The following is an 18455-nucleotide window of genomic DNA, read 5'->3' as shown; positions in this document are numbered from 1 at the left end:
GGTTTTGAGGATATTGGTTGGGAAATTGATTTGGGTTTTGAGGATGTTGGTTGAGAAATTGATTTGGGTGTTGATAATTGTTGGGATTTTGGTAGCTAAATGGGTAATCAGAAGAATTTTGGGTGTTGAATTGATTGTTATTGGGATCCATTTCACTAATCAAAGACTAAAACTTTAAAAGAAAGACTAATAATGAGATTAAGAGAGTGAAAAACTCGATTTTTTTTCTGTGTCCAAATGAAATGATCCAAGTCTCTATTTATAGAGAAAAAAAAATCACGAATTTTGGTAAAAAAAAAAAAAATTATTTGCAATGAAATAATTGAGTCCAAATTATTAAGAAGATAAAAATCCAAGCAGCCAATCAACGCAAGCCACGTGGCATTATCTTTACCCCTTCCCTTTCTCTCACCGCGTGAAGCTGCTTCTCACCCTCCCTGTCGGCGCGTGACGTGCACGCGCCAGTTTTGACCAATGCCGCAACGCCACGTGGCACCTCGGACAGGGATTAAGCTTGTTGAATTTTTTCATCCTCTCTTTCCTCTGCATGATATTCAATAGGCTCTTGCAATGGTTTCAATAGGTTGAATTGAGATTCAACAAGCCCATTGTAAGTGGTCTAACAAACAAACTCATCTTCGTCGTTCACCAGTTTCACTTCGCCGTTCACCAACTCCTACCACCGTCGTTCACTTCGCCGTTCACCGTCGCCGTTCACCAAATCAACACCACCGTCATTCATTATCATCATCACCACCGTCGTTTTTCACGCAAGCATCATGTCACGCAAGCATTATCGCCGGTAACAGACTTTCACGACCGGAAACGGTCTTCAACAACGTCGTTCAACTCGTCACCGTCGTTCAACTCAACAACACCGTCGTTCACCACCGCATTCATCAACTTCATCATCATCGCCGTTTTACACTCAGCATACTCAGCATAATCGCATTCATCAACTTTCACACTCGTTTTTCGCAAAATGATGAAAACAAGACAGGTTTGAACTTATTTTCTACTTTAAAGTAATTACAATCAGTTTAATTTCATCTGCTAGTTGGAAATTGTTTCTGGAAACTAATTGCATTTTTAACCCTAAATTTCACTATGAAAACCAATATGCTGTGTAAATGGTTTCATATAGAATAATCTGAATTTGGAATGGTTTACTATGAAAACTTAGAAACTAATTGCATTTGTAACCCTAAATTTCACTATGAAAACCAATATGCTGTGTAAATGGTTTTCGCAAGTTTTACTCTGAAACCATTTTGCTGAGGAAATGGTTTCATATAGCTTAAACATAACATGTATATAGTTGTCGTTCAACTCATAGTCTGCGCTGTGCAGCACGCCAACCATCAAGCGAGTTTATTAAAAATATCAAGCGAGGTTTTTCACACTCTAACAACATACTGGTTTGGTATTTGGTTTTTATTTGATATTCATATTTGATGATTAGTACAATTGGTTCCCTGTTACGTTAGTTTTGATTAAATGCTATACTTTGGTAGTGTTCTGTGATACTTGTAACAACAATAGTGGTTGAGTTTTTTAATTCCCTAGTAACTATGCTTTTCTTCTCAATTTGTTGTGAACTTGTTTCATCTGTTTGAACCGTTTTATCTCTTACTCTGCACTCAACTTTAGAGGTTTTACCTTAAAGTTTGCACATATTTTGTTTTGTTTGTATCATTTGAGCTGTCTTGGGTGTTAAAGTTGCCGATAGTTTCTTAGGTTATTGTTGTGCAATTAATTGTCTATGGTTGCAACTATTTCACGAATGTTTGTTTCCTTTATAATAGAATGAACATAACAGAAGGAATAAGGATCATTTAGAAAGCTATGATTTTAGGTAAAACAAATTATGTATGGTAGCTTTTGCCTATCATTATAACAACTGTATGGTTCTTGCCAATTTAATAACATACTGAGTTCAAAAAATAACATACCGAGTTCTGATTATCAAGACTCTGGTCTGTTTAAATTTTAATAAAATGTCTGAAGCAAGTCTATAAAATCTAAGTTACGCAGTTGAATACCTTTTTCATTTATAAAATGCATTTGCGTTATATCGCCCAATTGCTGTTAACTGAATTCTGTATGAGTGTTCATCATTCTGTTTGATCAAACATTCGTGGAAAACCAGCTGACAGGTAATACGATTGGTTTCAAATGATTGGTAGGGAAAAAAGATAGTTCCTTATAGCCATTGTGTGAGATTTCTAAAGCTAGAACAATGTGTTGATTGCTAGATTTTGTGTAACTAATCAAACTGGCTTGTGCGAAAAAGGTTTTGAAAACTCTCATCCAAGAGAAATGGCATGAAAGGGAGGTTCTATGGTTTAGTAGGAGAAAGGGTAAAGGAATGCATTTGGCAAAAATAACAGAAACTGAGACATGTGAATGGGAGCACCTTCTTGTTACTTTGTTCGTCTGAAAGAAAAAAAAAGAACTATTTCTCACCTACTCTATCTCTGGATTTCTCTCTCATGTATAAACCTTTTCATTCTAATCATGCTTAGTTTGTGGTATAAAGGGTAGATCAAGTTCCTTCATCGCTGTTCCTGTTTTTTTAAATCCACTTTTTCATGTATTGGCTCTCTAGGATGTAGATGAGATACACTGATGATGGCATATCATGTGTTGATTGACCAAACATTTATAACAAAGTTCACATAGGTTGCGACCTCCCTATAAATTGAAAGTGTGTCTGTTGTCTAACACCGACATAATTGCATTTGTAACCCTAAGTTTTCACTATGAAAACCAATATGCTGTGTAAATGGTTTCATATGGTTTCATATAGAATAATCTGAATTATAAGTCCTAACCAATATGCTGTGTAAATGGTTTCATATGGTTTTGATAGACTATTTATGGTTTCATATGGTTTCATATAGAATAATTCCTGAAGTAGTTTCTTGGATGGACAAGATTCATCCTGAATATGTAGGATACATATCAAAATTCAATTATAACTATTTTTAATGTGGATAAAACACAAACATAAAAGTAAACTTGAATAAGTTCGACAACTTCAAACACATTTGATTTACCTTCTGAAACATGTCAACAAATTTTGCAACAGCCTGCTCTACCTCTTTTATAGTGTTGAAAGATGTAGGGCTTTCAAATGATTTCCCATCAATAACTACAGTAGCTCTATAGCGAATGTAATGAGGTGTCTATTCAGGTTTAATTGTAAAAACAGGTGGATCAAGATCGTTCTTTCGAGCACAGTTTTGATGATCCATATCTGAAAGAATGAGTTGATTATTGTTGTTAGATATATTGATGTTGAAAAAGAAAAGTAAAGTAATAATCACTTGAATAGTATCAAGGATTTGCAAACATATTAGTCAGTAAAGGGAAAGAAATTGTTTACCACTTATAATAACTGCAGATTGGTGTGGAACTGGACTCTCGTGAGGTTTGTTAGCTTTAACTTCCTCTTTTGAACCATACACATTTGTTGGTTTTGAAGAACCTAAATGGACATCATGAACCGCAAACATTAGAGTAGAATTGTATGTAACCTTTAAATTTAATGTAACCTTCTAGTTCCCATTATCATATTGTTTTCTTTGTGCTTCAGTCAACTATGCAAAAATGTATTAAAGAGAAAATATACAAGAAAACATTCATTTACTATTAATAGTGCTAACTCTCTACCACATATGTTTCTATCATATGAAGCTCACAAGTCACAATCATAACTGATTAGCAAACAATCAAAGAGAACACAAAAAAAAAAAAAAAAACTCATTTCAAGAGGGTGTAATTATTGTAGATTTTTTTTTGTTATGAATTTTGCCTTGTGCCTAAGCTGCTAGTGTGCTTGCATGAAACTTGAAACATGTTTAAGTTGATATTTGTTTATATTTAACCACTTGTATGTGAAAGAACAATAATTGGAGGATTCTTTTATTAGTGAAACTATGCCAAAACCATTGTACTATGGGAATGGTTTTGGTCAGTTGTACTTCAAAACCATTATATGTATTTTAGAGCACAATATATGCCATTACAGGATGTATCTGATACGGACATCACATGTACTCTGTGTTTATGACATCTATTCTCATATTCACCAATGTTTTGTTTTTCCTATGCACAGATCACGACGATGAGAAAGGGTAATCTCGTATACTTCATACTAAACACCAACTCATGGACATGATGATGATGAAGCTGCACATCAGCCAGAACTTTGCATCAAGTGGGACTCTCATGCAGTTTCAATTTTTGGATTTCTTTTAAGATTCACTAGCACTAATTCTCAAAACATCTTGACCTTGTTAAAATTTATTTTGTTTATCTTATTACTCACTTGCACTTATTCACATTTGCTAGTGAATTGAGGCTTCAACAGATTAATTATGATTCTATATAATTGAGGCTGATTGGATTAGCTTTCTTCTCAGTTTTCACTCTCATTTAAGATAAATGTTCAGGTTACAAAACATCAGCAGTATGTTAAGATAAATGTTCAGGCTTTAACAAAAAAGCGGTCACTTATTTTATGTGATAAGTTTGTACTAGATTTTATATCAAATTCTTGATTGTTATGTATTGGTTTCAATATTATCTTCTGGAAACTATACATTTTCACATTTGTTGGTTTTTACGTATTTATGATTATATTTTGTTACAAAACCATTAGACAGTTAATTTGGTTTCATATATTACACTATCAAAACCATTAAACCATACTTATGGTTTAGTTAAGATTTTCAAATATTCATCTAGATTATGAAAAAGCTAGAGAAAGGCAAATATTCATTATAAATCGGAAGAAACAAAATAGAGATGATGAAGTTTTAAACCAAAAAGTTGTCACTGATTGATTGTTTTTATGCTATAAGTTTGTACTATTATAAGTTTGTACTAGATTTTATTGAGAATATTTTGATATGAAGTAATGAAAATTATACATTTCACATTCTAATCAATTTAAAATTGTGATTTTTTTTCGGTTTTGTTTGGTTTTTGTTTTTTGGTTTTTAGATTCGGTTATTGCGGTTTACATTATATTGAATTGGATCACCACTATACTCATTTATTAATTCATTCTAAACATTTTAAGAAGAAAATGCAGGATGAGATTAATATCAAAATGAAAATGAATTTGAATGAAAGTTGAAGTGGTGCGGTTGCAAAGAAAAGTTGAGGGGAAGTTGAAGCGGTTGCAATGACTTGAAGTCATTTTAAATAAAAAAATCATGCGGTTACAATGTTTTTATTTATTTTTAAAGCAAAAAAGCATGTTTTGTTTTTCTAGAAGATAAATTGTTTAAAACAAATAAATAATTTCATTTAAAACCATTAGGCAGTTATTTTGGTTTCCCAAAGAACAATATCAAAACCAATTAACCGTACTTATGGTTTCAGTATTCTATACATCTAATTTTAGTAAAATTAAATTAAATTGAACATTATTGTGCCAAAAATTAAATAAAATGAACAGTATAATATGATAGAACTATAAAAAGACACACCTGTTAGTCAGTTTTTATTACAAAACCATTAGTCTGTTATTTTGGTTTCACATAGGACACTTTCAAAACCATTTAAACGTACTTATGGTTTCAGTATTCCATACATCTAATTTTAGTAAAATTAAATTAAATGAACAGTATAATATGGTAGATACTATAAAAAGACACAACTAACTATGAAAACCATTAAACCATACTTATGGTTTCAGTATTCCATACGCCTAATGGTTAAATTTGTTTCAATTCATAAACATCTTTATAAACATCTTCCATACAGAAATTCACCATAAACTTGTTACAAATCCAGAAATTCATAAACTTTATACAAATATTATCAAGAAACTTAACACTAATCCAGAAATCCAGAAATTCAATAAAAAAAAAACATTAACGTTCTAGCTTTTGAACCAATTCTTCATAGTATGAAGTTGCTTCCTTCTGCACATAGTTTCTTTTGGAATTGCTTGAGTCGCTTAAAATTGATGAACAAATTCCAATTCTCAAATCCATAGTTTTTGCAGCCTTTCCATTCTTCCCATGCTTTCTCGTTTTAGACCAATCTTTGAAAAATTCAATTTTGGTATTGCCACCCTTCCATTCAGCAAGAAATTTCATGCAAAATACTCCACAACTGTTTTTATCACATTGATCAGGCATCTTTGGTGTTTCCCACTTAAATGTGCTAAACTTGAAAGGCATTGTGATTTTTCTTTTCTTGTACAATTTTGTCACAAATGCTTCCACCTCCTTCAGCCATACATCAAACATCTTCTTGTACGCAGTTGCTTCGCCATTCTTCATGTGCAATGTCTCTCCTTTCAAGCTGTTCAGGAAATGGAATTTCTGGCTCTTGAGATCCACAACGAAGCACACATAATGATAACCCGGATTTCCAACTAGTGCTGGTGTCATTACCTGTTTCATCAATAAAATAATCGACACCATATAATTCAAACAACCAATATGTAGAAATTTGCAAAACGATAATGAACTAAGTCTTACATATTCTAGACATGTAGGGTCAATATTCTTCCAATCCATATATTTGAAGTTTTTCAGTCTTTCGATGAATCTTTTGCATGCAACTTTGTTCGTTATTTCCAGGGCATCAGGTTTTTCCAACTCAAGCTGTTTATATAAAATGACTAAAATCAATTCCAAAAAGACCAAACAGTATGTAAACTTTTAACATTAATTGAATGTAATGCATACATAATTTATGAATGGTGTAACTAGTCTTGTCATTTTTCCAATTGGTTGATTCCAGTTCAAGCAATTGACCCAAGCATTTATCACAAAGCATGACACCCATTCATTTTTTTGAAGTGACCACAAATCTCTCCTTTCTAGAGTGAAAGCATGAGCCTTGTTATCTGGCAACCATGGAAATGAGCAGTACAAAATCTCCTCCCTAAATTATTCATGTAGTATTCACATACAAATACAATAAAACCAAATATATTAGTGTCAGGTTTCATAAGGACTGAGCAAGTGAAAAGCGGCAAAACCATTGAAAGAAAACAGCTATTTCATAAGGATTGTGATTTCCTAGGGCTACTAAGAGTATAACATCTCTCAACAGATTGTTTTCTACTAATCTGTGTTCAAATCTCTAACCGCATGCTTATGTGTTCTAGTTATATACCAACCGTGTAACTACGAGATAGGATGTTTACTTTTTAAGACAGGAAGTAACAATAAAATCATATATCAATTAAAGCAATAGCAGAATGATCTACTTGATCAATTTATATCATGAATTAAAATCCCTACTTAATTTCATTTCATTTCAAGTGGAACACATGAATTTGACAATCGCCTGGTTTTGCAAAATCTAAATTAATTCAGATGTTAGAGTTGTCTGACATCATTATGATTCTCACCGGCTTCTTTTTTCTAATAGAAATATTCACTACTAGCCACTACTAGAAAGTTTTGAATCAACACCACAATATTTGAGACTTACAATTGTAACAGTGCAGAAACGTAATTACACATAATCGTAGAAACAGGAAATATTACACACGAATCAGATTAACACAAATTAGTAACACAAATATGCAGAAATGCACTTACTCAAAGTTCATAAACCTTGTTCAACTTGTTGTATCTGCATTGTGTAGTCTTATTTGTCACTGGCTTTAGCCTTAAATTTGGACCTGGTATCTTTGGAAAACTATATTCCTGTTACTTTGGACCTGGTGAACCTATTTAATTTAACTTGAGGCACTAAGCTTTGATGTGGTCTCATTTATGGACTCCAATTCCATCTTAGTTTCTTGTTCAACAAGGTTCTTAATATCCATGGGATATGTGAAGCATGAATTATATGAATCATAATAAGACCTTGTTGCAGTGGGTTGGTTATATGCCTCAGTGGGATGGACTTCATCCCAAAACACATAATCACTCCTATTATAGCATGGCCTTTCATTAGGAAAACACCCTCCAATCAACCTTGGTCGACAACAATGTAGAACTTTAATCTTATGACCATAGTTAATGACTCCAAATAAGTGAACTACTTGTAATCTTCAAATCAAAACAACTTCAGAGCATTAACATATATGTAAAAAATAACACAGTTTTATCAGTAATAGCATCCTTCGTATTTCAGAATGTTAACTTGAGGAAAAGTTTGAGAATCACTAAATTTGAATCAATATGCCAAAACCAATATACTGTGTAAATGGTTTTTTCAAGTTTTAATCTTATACTAAACCAAAATTGATTCTTATACAAATCGAAAAATGAAGCTTATTGCTACAACTGAATCACTAAATTTGAATCACTAAATTGATACTATACTAAGAACAAATTGGAAATTTCAATCAAAACCTAAATTCGAAATTTGAATAAAAAATCTGGAAAATGCAATAAGAATTTGCTACAACAGAAAACCTAAACAAGATTACCTCTTCAAAATGCAGTACGAATTTGCTGGAGATAACCGGAAAAACGACGTCAATCCGGTGAGAAAGGGTGAATATCGTGAAATCTACACACACAGGTGAAATCGTCGCAATCACCGGTGAAATCGGAGCGGAGAGCCAACGTCGGATCGGCGAGCAGAGGAGGAAGAAATCGTGACGTCGCCGGAAAAAGACGCCGGAAAATCGGCACCAGAGGAGGAAGAAGTGGTTAGCGCGAGAGAAAGAGAAAAATTTTCTGGGGTATGAGTTGAGAAGCACAGGATCATTACACGTGTCCAATCATCTGATGGTTGTGATTAATTTATGCATGGTGCATAAGTTATGGCTTATGCACCATAACTTTTGCCCTTACTTTGACCATATTTTTCTATTAATATACAAAGATAAATAATATCATATAAGATGTCGTTAGATTTGTCTCGATGAGTATTTTCAAAATATTAAATTTTCATAATTTTTTCTAATATACTCCCTCCGGTCTCAAATGTAAAAAACTTTTCACTTTTTAGGTTCATTCAATAATTGATGTATGTGGTCCATATTATAGACCACATACATCAATTATTGAATGAACCTAAAAAGTGAAAAGTTTTTTACATTTGAGACCGGAGGGAGTATTATTCAAGATATTTAAGCTCAAAATTATGCATTGACATGCGTAATAGGGTCAACTGTGTCATGTATTGTGGGACAAGGGGAGTATGAATTTTTTTTAATGATTTGTTGCTTCTCAGATTGTTGGTGCCAACTAAGCTTTTGTAGATTACACCAAAAAAAAACCTAAGCTTTTGTAGATTACTTAAAAAAAGTAGGAAATTCTTTTATTGTGTAAACACAGATGAATAGTGTTTGAACACACATATTAAAAGTTTTTTTTAATAATGAAAAAATTGATAATAAAATGATTTAGTATTTCAAAGAATAGCTTTTTTATGTGCACGTGATCAAACACTATTCATTTGTATTTGTGACTATGGAAAAATGTATCAAAAAAAGACAATTGAAATATGATATGATTTGTGCCTATGAACATAGTTTACTTGAGGGATGTTACAATAGACAAAGGTTTGGGTTCAACATCAAATTTATGATTTATTTGTTTTAAGCAATAAATTTTTAGTCGTTGGACTACTTAACCACACAAAAAAGATTGTTTGATCTCAATTTTTTCTTTGAATTTAAAAGAAATATAAGTGTTTTGGCTATTCTCTTTTCAACACTTTTTTTTAATATTATCTCTAATACGAACTATTTTATTTAGTGATATCAATGTAAATTTTATACTTTAAAAATGAATCACAGGTAAATAATTAGACTAATATGATTTTCACCTGATAGAAGAGTCAATGTTAGAAGAGCGTTAAAAAAATATGTTTTTAGCACTTCTTTTAAAAGAAATTAAAATTGTGTATTTGAATGAGAAGGTTGATGTTATGAGTTATGTCAGTCAATATCATGATACTGTTAAAGCCACAAAGATCATTCAAGAAACTCCAAAAGTTATGACAATGGTGAGTTGGAAGTTCCCTTGACGGAGTGTGTTAAAATCGACACTAATGGAGACCGAAAAGAAGATGGCAGAGCAGGTTGTGTAGGTATCATACAGGGGAGTGAGGGTGAATGTCTCAACGGTTTTTTCAAGTATGTCGGGATGTGTAGTGCTTATATTGCAAAATTGTGGTGGGTTTACGAAGGTTTTCGGTATGCAAGAAGATAGAGGTTTATTGTGGTAGAATTAAACGTTGATTCATTAATTAGTTGTGACAAAGACTTTATTGGATGGAGAAGATGTTAGTCCTGTTAGTCGTAATCTTGTTCAATAGACAAGGATATTACTTCAAAAAAGATCTACTTTGATGACATGGGAGGTGAAAGTTCAACACTCTTACTGTGAGGCAAACACTCGTTCAAATGCATTAGCTAATATGGGTTGTAGTGTGAGATCTACTTTAATGATTTAATGAGTCTTGTCCGACTCAATTAAAACAATTGTTAATAACCGATCAAATGGAAGTTTCACATCCTTATATGGTCAAATTGTAATTTGTTTCCTTTGGATCTTTGACCGTATACCAAACTCTGATTTATGTCTCATTCAATATTGGATCAAATATTGGATCAATCATGACAAAGTCCCGTAATAATTGAACCTAAGAGATCAAACGACTCAAACAAGATCTATAAGAAAATTTAGTTCTTTTAATAAAAAATAAAAAAATAAAAATGAAAATCATACTTGTATGCTTTTGACACTATGCACCCATAACTTATAAGCACATTGTTACAACGCACTTGATCTCCAAATGATGTCCGTAGAAGTAGATACACTTGGCAACAAAACTAAAACAATCGAATAAAACTTAAGTGCAAGAATAATATGTAAAAATCAGAATTCGAACTCTAGATTACTCATTTCTTCACACTTAAAAGTATGAGTCCAGTCACCATACTATTTAACAAAAAAAACTCAAGATTCATACGAAAATATTGAAGATAACAAACCTAAGTTTTGTACAAAATTAAACAACATTGTTTATGGTTACTTACTCGGTGGCCTAAATTTACAAAGATATTTTGTGTACCCACTAAAATATCAAATGTTAAGTTCCCGTAAACTTAGTTTAGTTGATAAGGATGTTGCAGTATGCATGAGTTGGAATTCAAACTCCATATTCTTCACTTATTAACATTAAGACTATTTGACCCAAAAAATATCATTTGTCTTTATCACTGTAAATTATTAAATAATTTGTATATACGTAGGATTTAGTTCAACTTACAATGATAATATTGTTTGGTTAGACACTTTTCACAGAGTTTGAACCTAGAATGTTATAATTATATATGTGAATTCCATATGATATTTTACCATTTTGTATATAAAAAGAACTAAACAATTTTAATAAATAAAAAAATCTTAAAAATGAAAAAAATCTAGAACCACTAGAAACAAGAAGATGTAAAATACAGCTGGCAAGGCAAGTAAGATATGTGAATGTGATTACTTGTCGTGGTCCCTACCATACCCTTCTCTACGCTTTATGGCCACCTCAGCTTCCACTTCCTCTTAGTTTTTATTTTTATTTTTAGTTTATTTACCTTGAAAGCCAACCACTTAATCCCTTATTGCTTCTTATCCACATTTTATCCTTTTCTTCTTTACAATATTCTTATTAGAGAAAGATTAATAACCTTGTCTTTTTTATACTCTTTAATACCCGCTTTTTATCGAATAAAATTCATGTGAGTTCTATCATTTTCGTGAGGCTTGTTTTTATAATATGAAATAACTCATATTGATTTTATTAGATAAAAGAGTTGTGTTAAAGAGAGTGTTGGAAAAAAGATTTATTATTTGCATTGTTATATTTTAATATCATAGATATACTCGAAATCTTTGAGATACTCCGTTCCAAATATTGATATGACTTTACACTTAATTTATCAATACATACAAAATTTGTATTCTCATTCTTATTCTGATAACTTTTTTAACTTTACACTCAATTTATCATTTATCAATACATACAAAGATTGTATTCTCATTCTTATTATTCTAAAGACTTTTTTAAGTGTTTTTGCAGCATCACAATATCCGTTGAATGAAAGAAAATTGTTTCATTAACACTCCAACTTCATTGACATTTTAAGAGAAAATGAAATAGAGAGTGTGGTGTGATTAATATGATGTTAGTGATGTAATTGTGAGAGAGATAAAAAGAAAATATGATATTAAATGAATTATGAATGTATGAAATCATCAGTGTATAAATATTATTGTTGTTAAAAGAATGTAGATGTTGGATATGAATATTGTACAATATGTAAAACAACTTTTTGCTTGACAAAATATGAAACTTCTGCTGACATTTTTATCATCCTGTATTTCTTTGAGTATATATATTATTTATAAGAAAAACGTCACACATTAAAACTATATACTCTTGTCCACATGTCTTAATTTAACCGATAAAAACGTCAAAACTATTAGATCAGACATATAGATTGAGATACGAACTCTAACTCAACTACTCGTGTGTATAAGTTTTTAATGATTTTTTAATTTTGTTTATCTATTAAAAAACTACAAACTTAATAGAGAAACAAAATTTATATACATCCTAAAAAAAAAGAGAATATTGAAAAAGAAAAGGATATTTCTTAAAGAAAATAAAAAATGGACACGATATTGTACTACTATTTAATCCAGTTTTTTTTTTATATGAAACATACATCGGCACACATGACTTGATCAGATAGTTATTTTTGTTGATAATATCATGACCTCAGATATTTTATATAATATATTTATCAACATACCATGACCTCAAATAGTTGTTGTTGACAAACTCTTCAATTCACATTTTTGCTTACAAAAATTTTCAGACTAATTACAACATATATATGATAAATAATGATTTCTTTTGTTTTAACGTATTAAATTTAAGAGAGAGTTTAGAAGAGAGATTTTTTTTAGGTAGCCTAGACACCTCATATGCGAGGAAGTAGGAAATCTAGAGTTCAAATCCTAGTCTCTGCACATAATATATTTGGTAGCTATCAACTGAGCTACATTTCTAAGAATAGAAGATAGAATAGTATATCCTTAAAAAATGAGAGAATATTGAAAAACAATATCGAGTAATTTATATTAGTCAAGTAATTGAATTTAAGTGGTTAATGTACTCTATCAAAAGAATTTTGTTTTAAAATAATCTTATTTATAGTTTATTACTTCCGACCAGAGTCCAAGTTAGCATAACTATTTTCTTCTAAGAACATGAGGTTTAACATCTATTTTTTTAATTTATAAATTAAGAGGAAGTTTAGAAGATAAGATAGAATAATGTAATATAAAACAATATCAACAAAGTTTATGTTTAGGGATATAAATTAGGCAAACTTGAAATACATTTTTTTCTCCCAGAAAAGAAAGGAATCTCCAAATGAAGCATCCAGATGGTGTTGCTTACTAGACATATATAATAAAAAAAGGGATTTGCTTTCAGATATAGTAACCACTCTTATAAAATATCATCAAAAATTGTGAGCCACAAATTCACTAGAGTTTGGGACAAGTTGTTCTTTTTTTTTTTTTTTTTGAGAGGTTTGGGACAAGTTGTTGTTTATTATTAGTTGGGGCTAGGGCTGACAATGAACCGAACCAACTCGACAATAGTTCGGAGCTCGGTTCGACAATTAACTCGTTGAACTTGGTTCATGAACCAAATGAGCTGAACTTGAGCTGAAAATTAAGTTCGTTAAATAAATGAGCCGAACTTGAGTTGTATATAGTTCGACTCGGTTGGTTCATGAACCGACTCGGTAATATATATATATATATATATATATATTAGGTTTGTAAAAATTAATAAAGTATAATCTCAAATAATAAAAGATAAAATATGTAAGTTACTACAAGCTTCCTCTAGTATTTATGTATGTACTTGTTTTTAGAGGACTTATCACTAGTTTAATTAACAATAATTATAATAAAAGAGAGAAAGAAGAAGAAAGAAAGAATAAGAAGCTAATGACATAGTCGTGTAGGCTTTTAACCAAGTGTAACAAAATTAGTCCCACATCGGTTACTTTAAACACATTAGAGAGGAGGAATCCTTATAAAAGAGAGCTCATGTATGCTAATAGCGCTACAGTGGTACTACTTTCTTACTTAGTGGTGCTAAGACCAACATGGTCCACATTTTTATATTATTTCAATTTTTGTTTTTCTAAAAAAACAAATTATAAGGTCAAGATGAAATTTTTTGACGAAAATAGAAAAAAAAAACTTTTGAATTATGTAAACGAGTTGACCCTATCGAGCCGAACCGAGTTGTTCGCGAACTTTAAACGAGTCGAACTCGAGTCAAAAAAATAGTTCGTATCGAACTCGAGTCGAGTTTCGAGCCGAATCAATCCTTATCGAGTCGAGTCGAGCTCAGATGAGTTCGACTCGACTCGACTCATTTCCAGCCCTAGTTGGGGCGATGGTATATTTCAATGATTATACGACACGTATCCTTGATAACACTTTCAACTCTAACAAAACACAAGCACAATTCTGGCGCCGTCTACGGTGGGAGACCTTGATAGGTCTCCTACCGGTGAGAGACCTCATTTTTTTTGTTTTTTTTTTTTGCAAAATGAATGGAGCCATTGGATTAAATCCAATGGTTGAGTAAAATAGGACAAAAATGATGCTTTTGTTATTTCATTCTTAAATTAGGGGTATTTTGGTAAAAGCGATAATAAATTTAAAATATTAAAATAATTTACCGAAATTTTTCAAAAAAAAATGAAATAATTTTTTAAAATTGAAATTTTCGTAAAAAAATGAAATAATATGTCCAGATTTTTCGAAAAAATGAAATAATTTTTTAAAATTGAAATTTTCGTAAAAAAAATGAAATAATATATCCAGAATTGAAATTTTCGTTAAAAAATGAACTAATATATCCAGATTTATCGAAAAAAATGAAATAATATATTTTCAAAAAAAATCAGATTTTTTAATGATTTTCAAAATTATATATTTCATTTTTCAAAAAATTATATATTTTTCCATTTTTTTCATTTTTTTTTTTCATATTTTGCAAGGAAAAAAAAAGAGGAGGTCTCTCACCGGTAGGAGACCTATCAAGGTCTCCCACCGTATCCTTTGCCCACAATTCTAGGGCTGATTTGTCTTAAAACCCTTTCAGTCTGGCCTATGAATTGAGACTTGTCATCCAAAATTCTCCAATCTTCATTTTCCTCCCAAATTTTATTATTATTAATGTTAATAAGAGTCCGATTGTGATTGTTCAAGAAGAGTGTATTTGTGGAGGTTGGATCCTCTCCCCTCATTCTCTGATTTTTACACTTCTTTCTTTTGTATCTTTCTCTCTCTAAATTTTAAAGAGAAGATAAAGAGAGAGAAAAATAATAAAAAATAGGTTTAAACGCACTTTTCACCCCCTAACTTTGCATAAGTTGCAATTTTGACCCCCTATTAAAAAAAATGGCAAAAGTGACCTCCCATATCTACCCCTTTTGCAAAAAACCAATTTTGACTTGGTCAATCCTCAGTGTCATGCCATATGGGTATTTTTTGAATTAATAAAAAATAAAAAAAGCCACATGTGTATTTACAGAATTAAAAAAAAAAAAGGATTGATTGGAGGGCAGCACGTGACATTCATCTTCTTCCTTCATTTCTTCATACCCCAAATCCAGCAAAACAAAAAAAAAAAAAATCAATTAACATGAAATTACAATAGATTTCCAGCAACAATAAATCAATTAACAAAAATTCACACTTCACCCCTTCTTTCTCCTTAACAAAAAATCACTCCTTGTTTCACCTCTTCTTTCTCCTTTACGGTTACACACTTCACCTCACATTTCTCTTCCAATTTCCCCTAAAAAATCACAACACCAACATAACAAAAAACACTAGACTATCGTATTCTTTTGTCAGGTAAACATCATTCTCAAATATCTCAAATTTAAAAATAAATAAATTTATGATGAGATAGAGAAAGAAGAGAGAATGAACTTAGAAGAAGCTGAGGCGGCGGGTGAGGAGTGTTGTTATATTCAGTCACAGAGTTGATTTGATTTGATGAAATCAATGGCGTCCTCTCAATCTTCGAACAATTTATGGGTATTACTGGGTTTGGGTTTAGCAGGAATTTATGTTTTAACGAGAAAGCTTAAACAAACTGTGAAAGAGGATTTCGGTGCTTTCATTCAAAAGCTTCGGAATGGGCAAGGACGCACGAACCTGCTTCTTCTACTTCCACTGCAGTTTCTACTCGTGTTCAATCTGGTGCTACCACCACAACCACTGCATCATCCTTCAAATTCCCACATAATCTGACCGAACTTGAATTTGGGTTTAATGATTTTGGGGTAAACGAATTTAGGTTTGCTTGAACGTGTTTGGTCCTTGTTTTTCTATTTGAATTGATGATTTAATTAATGAAGATTGAAGATTCTGGGTGTGTTAGATATCTGGAATTGATGATTTTATGAATATTGAAGATTGAAGATTGAAGATTGATGATTTTCTGAAGAAGAAGGATGAAGATGAATGAGACATCATAGTGAGAGAGATGAAGGTGAGGGAGAGAGCTGCTAGTGTGTGGTTCACTACCTTCATTTCCTTTTTTTCTCACGTGCCCTTACCTTTTTTTCTTTTCCTTTTTCATTTTTTTTAATTCAATTGGTAAATATGTGGATTTTTTATTTTTTAAAATTCAAAAAATATACAGCTGGCAACTTTTCACGCTGAGTGGCTTGACACATGGCGTTGACCAGGTCAAAATTGGAGTTTTGCAAAAGGGGGTAAACTTGGGGGTCACTTTTGCCATTTTTTTTAATAGGGGGCCAAAATTGCAACTTTTGCAAAGTTAAGGGGTGAAAAGTGCGTTTAAGCCTAAAAAATAAGATTAAGAATGAGAGAATATCAAGAGAGAGACACAAAATGGAGAATGAGAGAATAATAGAAGGAGATGATTCAAGTCCGTAATTGTGATACGTGTCGTCAATGCAAAAAGATCTTTATCATAGATAAATTAAATTAATCGTATGTGTAATTTTAATCTCTTAATAAGTATTCTAGTTAATATCCCCAAAAAAAATATTCTAGTTAATATAGTTATTAGTTATCTTTAAAAAGTATAAAAGGTTCATTGAACTACACATGTTATTTATAGTGGATCTCATGGCCCCATGTAGGCTATAACCTTTATGGGGTTAGGATTTTATTCTATGCCATATAATTGATTCTTGCAGATTCTATAAGTGAATTGAGACCTCAAGTTTTTGGATTAGAGAAACCTAAAATGATGGGCAACTGAACAAACTTCACATGGATGTGAATGGAATGGCTGTACAGATAAAAGATTCACAAAATTGAAGAGTCAAATTATGGATACTGCATAAAATATATGTATATTTGAAAGGAAAAAAATGCATCTAGATAAAAAAATAGATTTACTTAATTCTATGAGTCGTGATTATCTCTATTTTCTAAAAATAAAATAAAACTGTCGATTTTTTTTGAATGGCAAAATGTATTATATATACAAGGGGATTAAATCCTAAGTATTACACCAAGAAAAGAAAATAAAACACCAAAACCCCCCAAATAAAAATGTCCATTATTATTTTTTATGATGATGAATAAGAGTAGTGATATATGTACATCCATTTGGTACAACTTTGTTGACAACTTTAATTTGTTTTCTTCTCATTGGTCCAAAACAATAGAGAGAGAAAAAGAAAAGAGAGAATAAGAATATAATGTGAGTATGAGAGAGAAAGTTGTCAAAAAGTTGTAATAAAATGATTGTACAAATATCATTTCTCTAGTTTTAAATTAAACAAATACTAGTAATCCACACATTTTTAGATTTGGAGATATTTATTAAACATTAAACCAAAACTAAACATGTTCATTTATTGTAAGAAATTGAGAGCATCTCACTACGAGTAAATACAATTTTAGCTACCATATTTTTACTACCGTTTATTGTAGTTAATCTCAATTAAAAAAAACTTTTTTATGGTTAATAAAAAAAAAACTATTATTCAACTTGGAGATAGTACACCATCCTTAATTTTGTAGCAAATCATGATTTTCTTGTAGTGTCTTAAACCCAATCTTACCTTAAATTATTGTGAGGGAGGGAGAGAGAGATTTTTTGGTTATACTATTGTCCACAAGTTTTGTCAACGCGAAGTAGTTCATATATTCTTCACATTTCCTTTGTGATGATGCTTCATTCTTTTCCTTTATGTTAAGAAAAATCTAATACCACATATTTTAAGAGCAACTTTAGTGCTATTTGTTTATTGGTTGCTTAAACATAACCAACTTTGGTTACTTTTTTTCCTGAATGACATATATGATTGTTTAAATTTAAGCATTTTTATATTATAAAACAACAACTTTTAACGTTCAATATAATCAAAATAAACAAAAAAGAAGTGCATTACTATGAGTTCCTTAAGGTCTTGTTTTAGGCAAAAG

The 18455-nt window shown here is 31.1% G+C and overlaps 1 protein-coding gene and 3 long non-coding RNA genes across 4 annotated transcripts; 1 reads left to right on the top strand and 3 right to left on the bottom strand.

Annotated features, from left to right (window-relative positions):
- The first annotated feature begins 663 nt into the window (after window positions 1-663).
- LOC146917469 (uncharacterized) lies at window positions 664-4426 on the top strand. Its single transcript, XR_015014163.1, has 2 exons — window positions 664-1000; window positions 4121-4426. It is a non-coding gene; the product is annotated as an uncharacterized LOC146917469 (long non-coding RNA).
- Window positions 3167-3533, bottom strand: LOC146917470 (uncharacterized). Its single transcript, XR_015014182.1, has 2 exons — window positions 3389-3533; window positions 3167-3259 (listed from the first exon to the last, which is right to left on the bottom strand). It is a non-coding gene; the product is annotated as an uncharacterized LOC146917470 (long non-coding RNA).
- Window positions 4427-5723: 1297 nt separating the features above from the next.
- Window positions 5724-8745, bottom strand: LOC146917468 (uncharacterized). Its single transcript, XM_085717252.1, has 4 exons — window positions 8417-8745; window positions 6714-6912; window positions 6504-6629; window positions 5724-6416 (listed from the first exon to the last, which is right to left on the bottom strand). The coding sequence occupies exons 2-4, from the start codon at window positions 6744-6746 to the stop codon at window positions 5889-5891; spliced, it is 687 nt and encodes a 228-aa protein (XP_085573378.1). The 5' UTR covers window positions 6747-6912; window positions 8417-8745; the 3' UTR covers window positions 5724-5888.
- A 6923-nt stretch (window positions 8746-15668) lies between these two features.
- Window positions 15669-16861, bottom strand: LOC146917467 (uncharacterized). The gene is made up of 2 exons (XR_015015638.1): window positions 15975-16861; window positions 15669-15837 (listed from the first exon to the last, which is right to left on the bottom strand). It is a non-coding gene; the product is annotated as an uncharacterized LOC146917467 (long non-coding RNA).
- Between the last annotated feature and the right edge of the window lie 1594 nt (window positions 16862-18455).

This window comes from Medicago sativa, chromosome 6 (assembly GCF_051527215.1).
Source record: "Medicago sativa cultivar Bolivia chromosome 6, Bolivia_mono, whole genome shotgun sequence".
In the NCBI taxonomy this organism is placed as follows: domain Eukaryota; kingdom Viridiplantae; phylum Streptophyta; class Magnoliopsida; order Fabales; family Fabaceae; genus Medicago; species Medicago sativa.
Note: the sequence above shows the minus strand (reverse complement) of the source record. Positions and strands in the feature narration are given on the sequence as shown.

Coding starts and splice junctions, on each gene's coding strand:
- LOC146917468 (XM_085717252.1), bottom strand. CDS start 6,746: ATGACAAGACTAGTTACACCATTCATAAATTAT. Junction 6,630..6,713: donor TTACACCATTCATAAATTAT/GTATGCATTACA, acceptor TTATATAAACAG/CTTGAGTTGGAAAAACCTGA. Junction 6,417..6,503: donor ACCCTACATGTCTAGAATAT/GTAAGACTTAGT, acceptor TTGATGAAACAG/GTAATGACACCAGCACTAGT.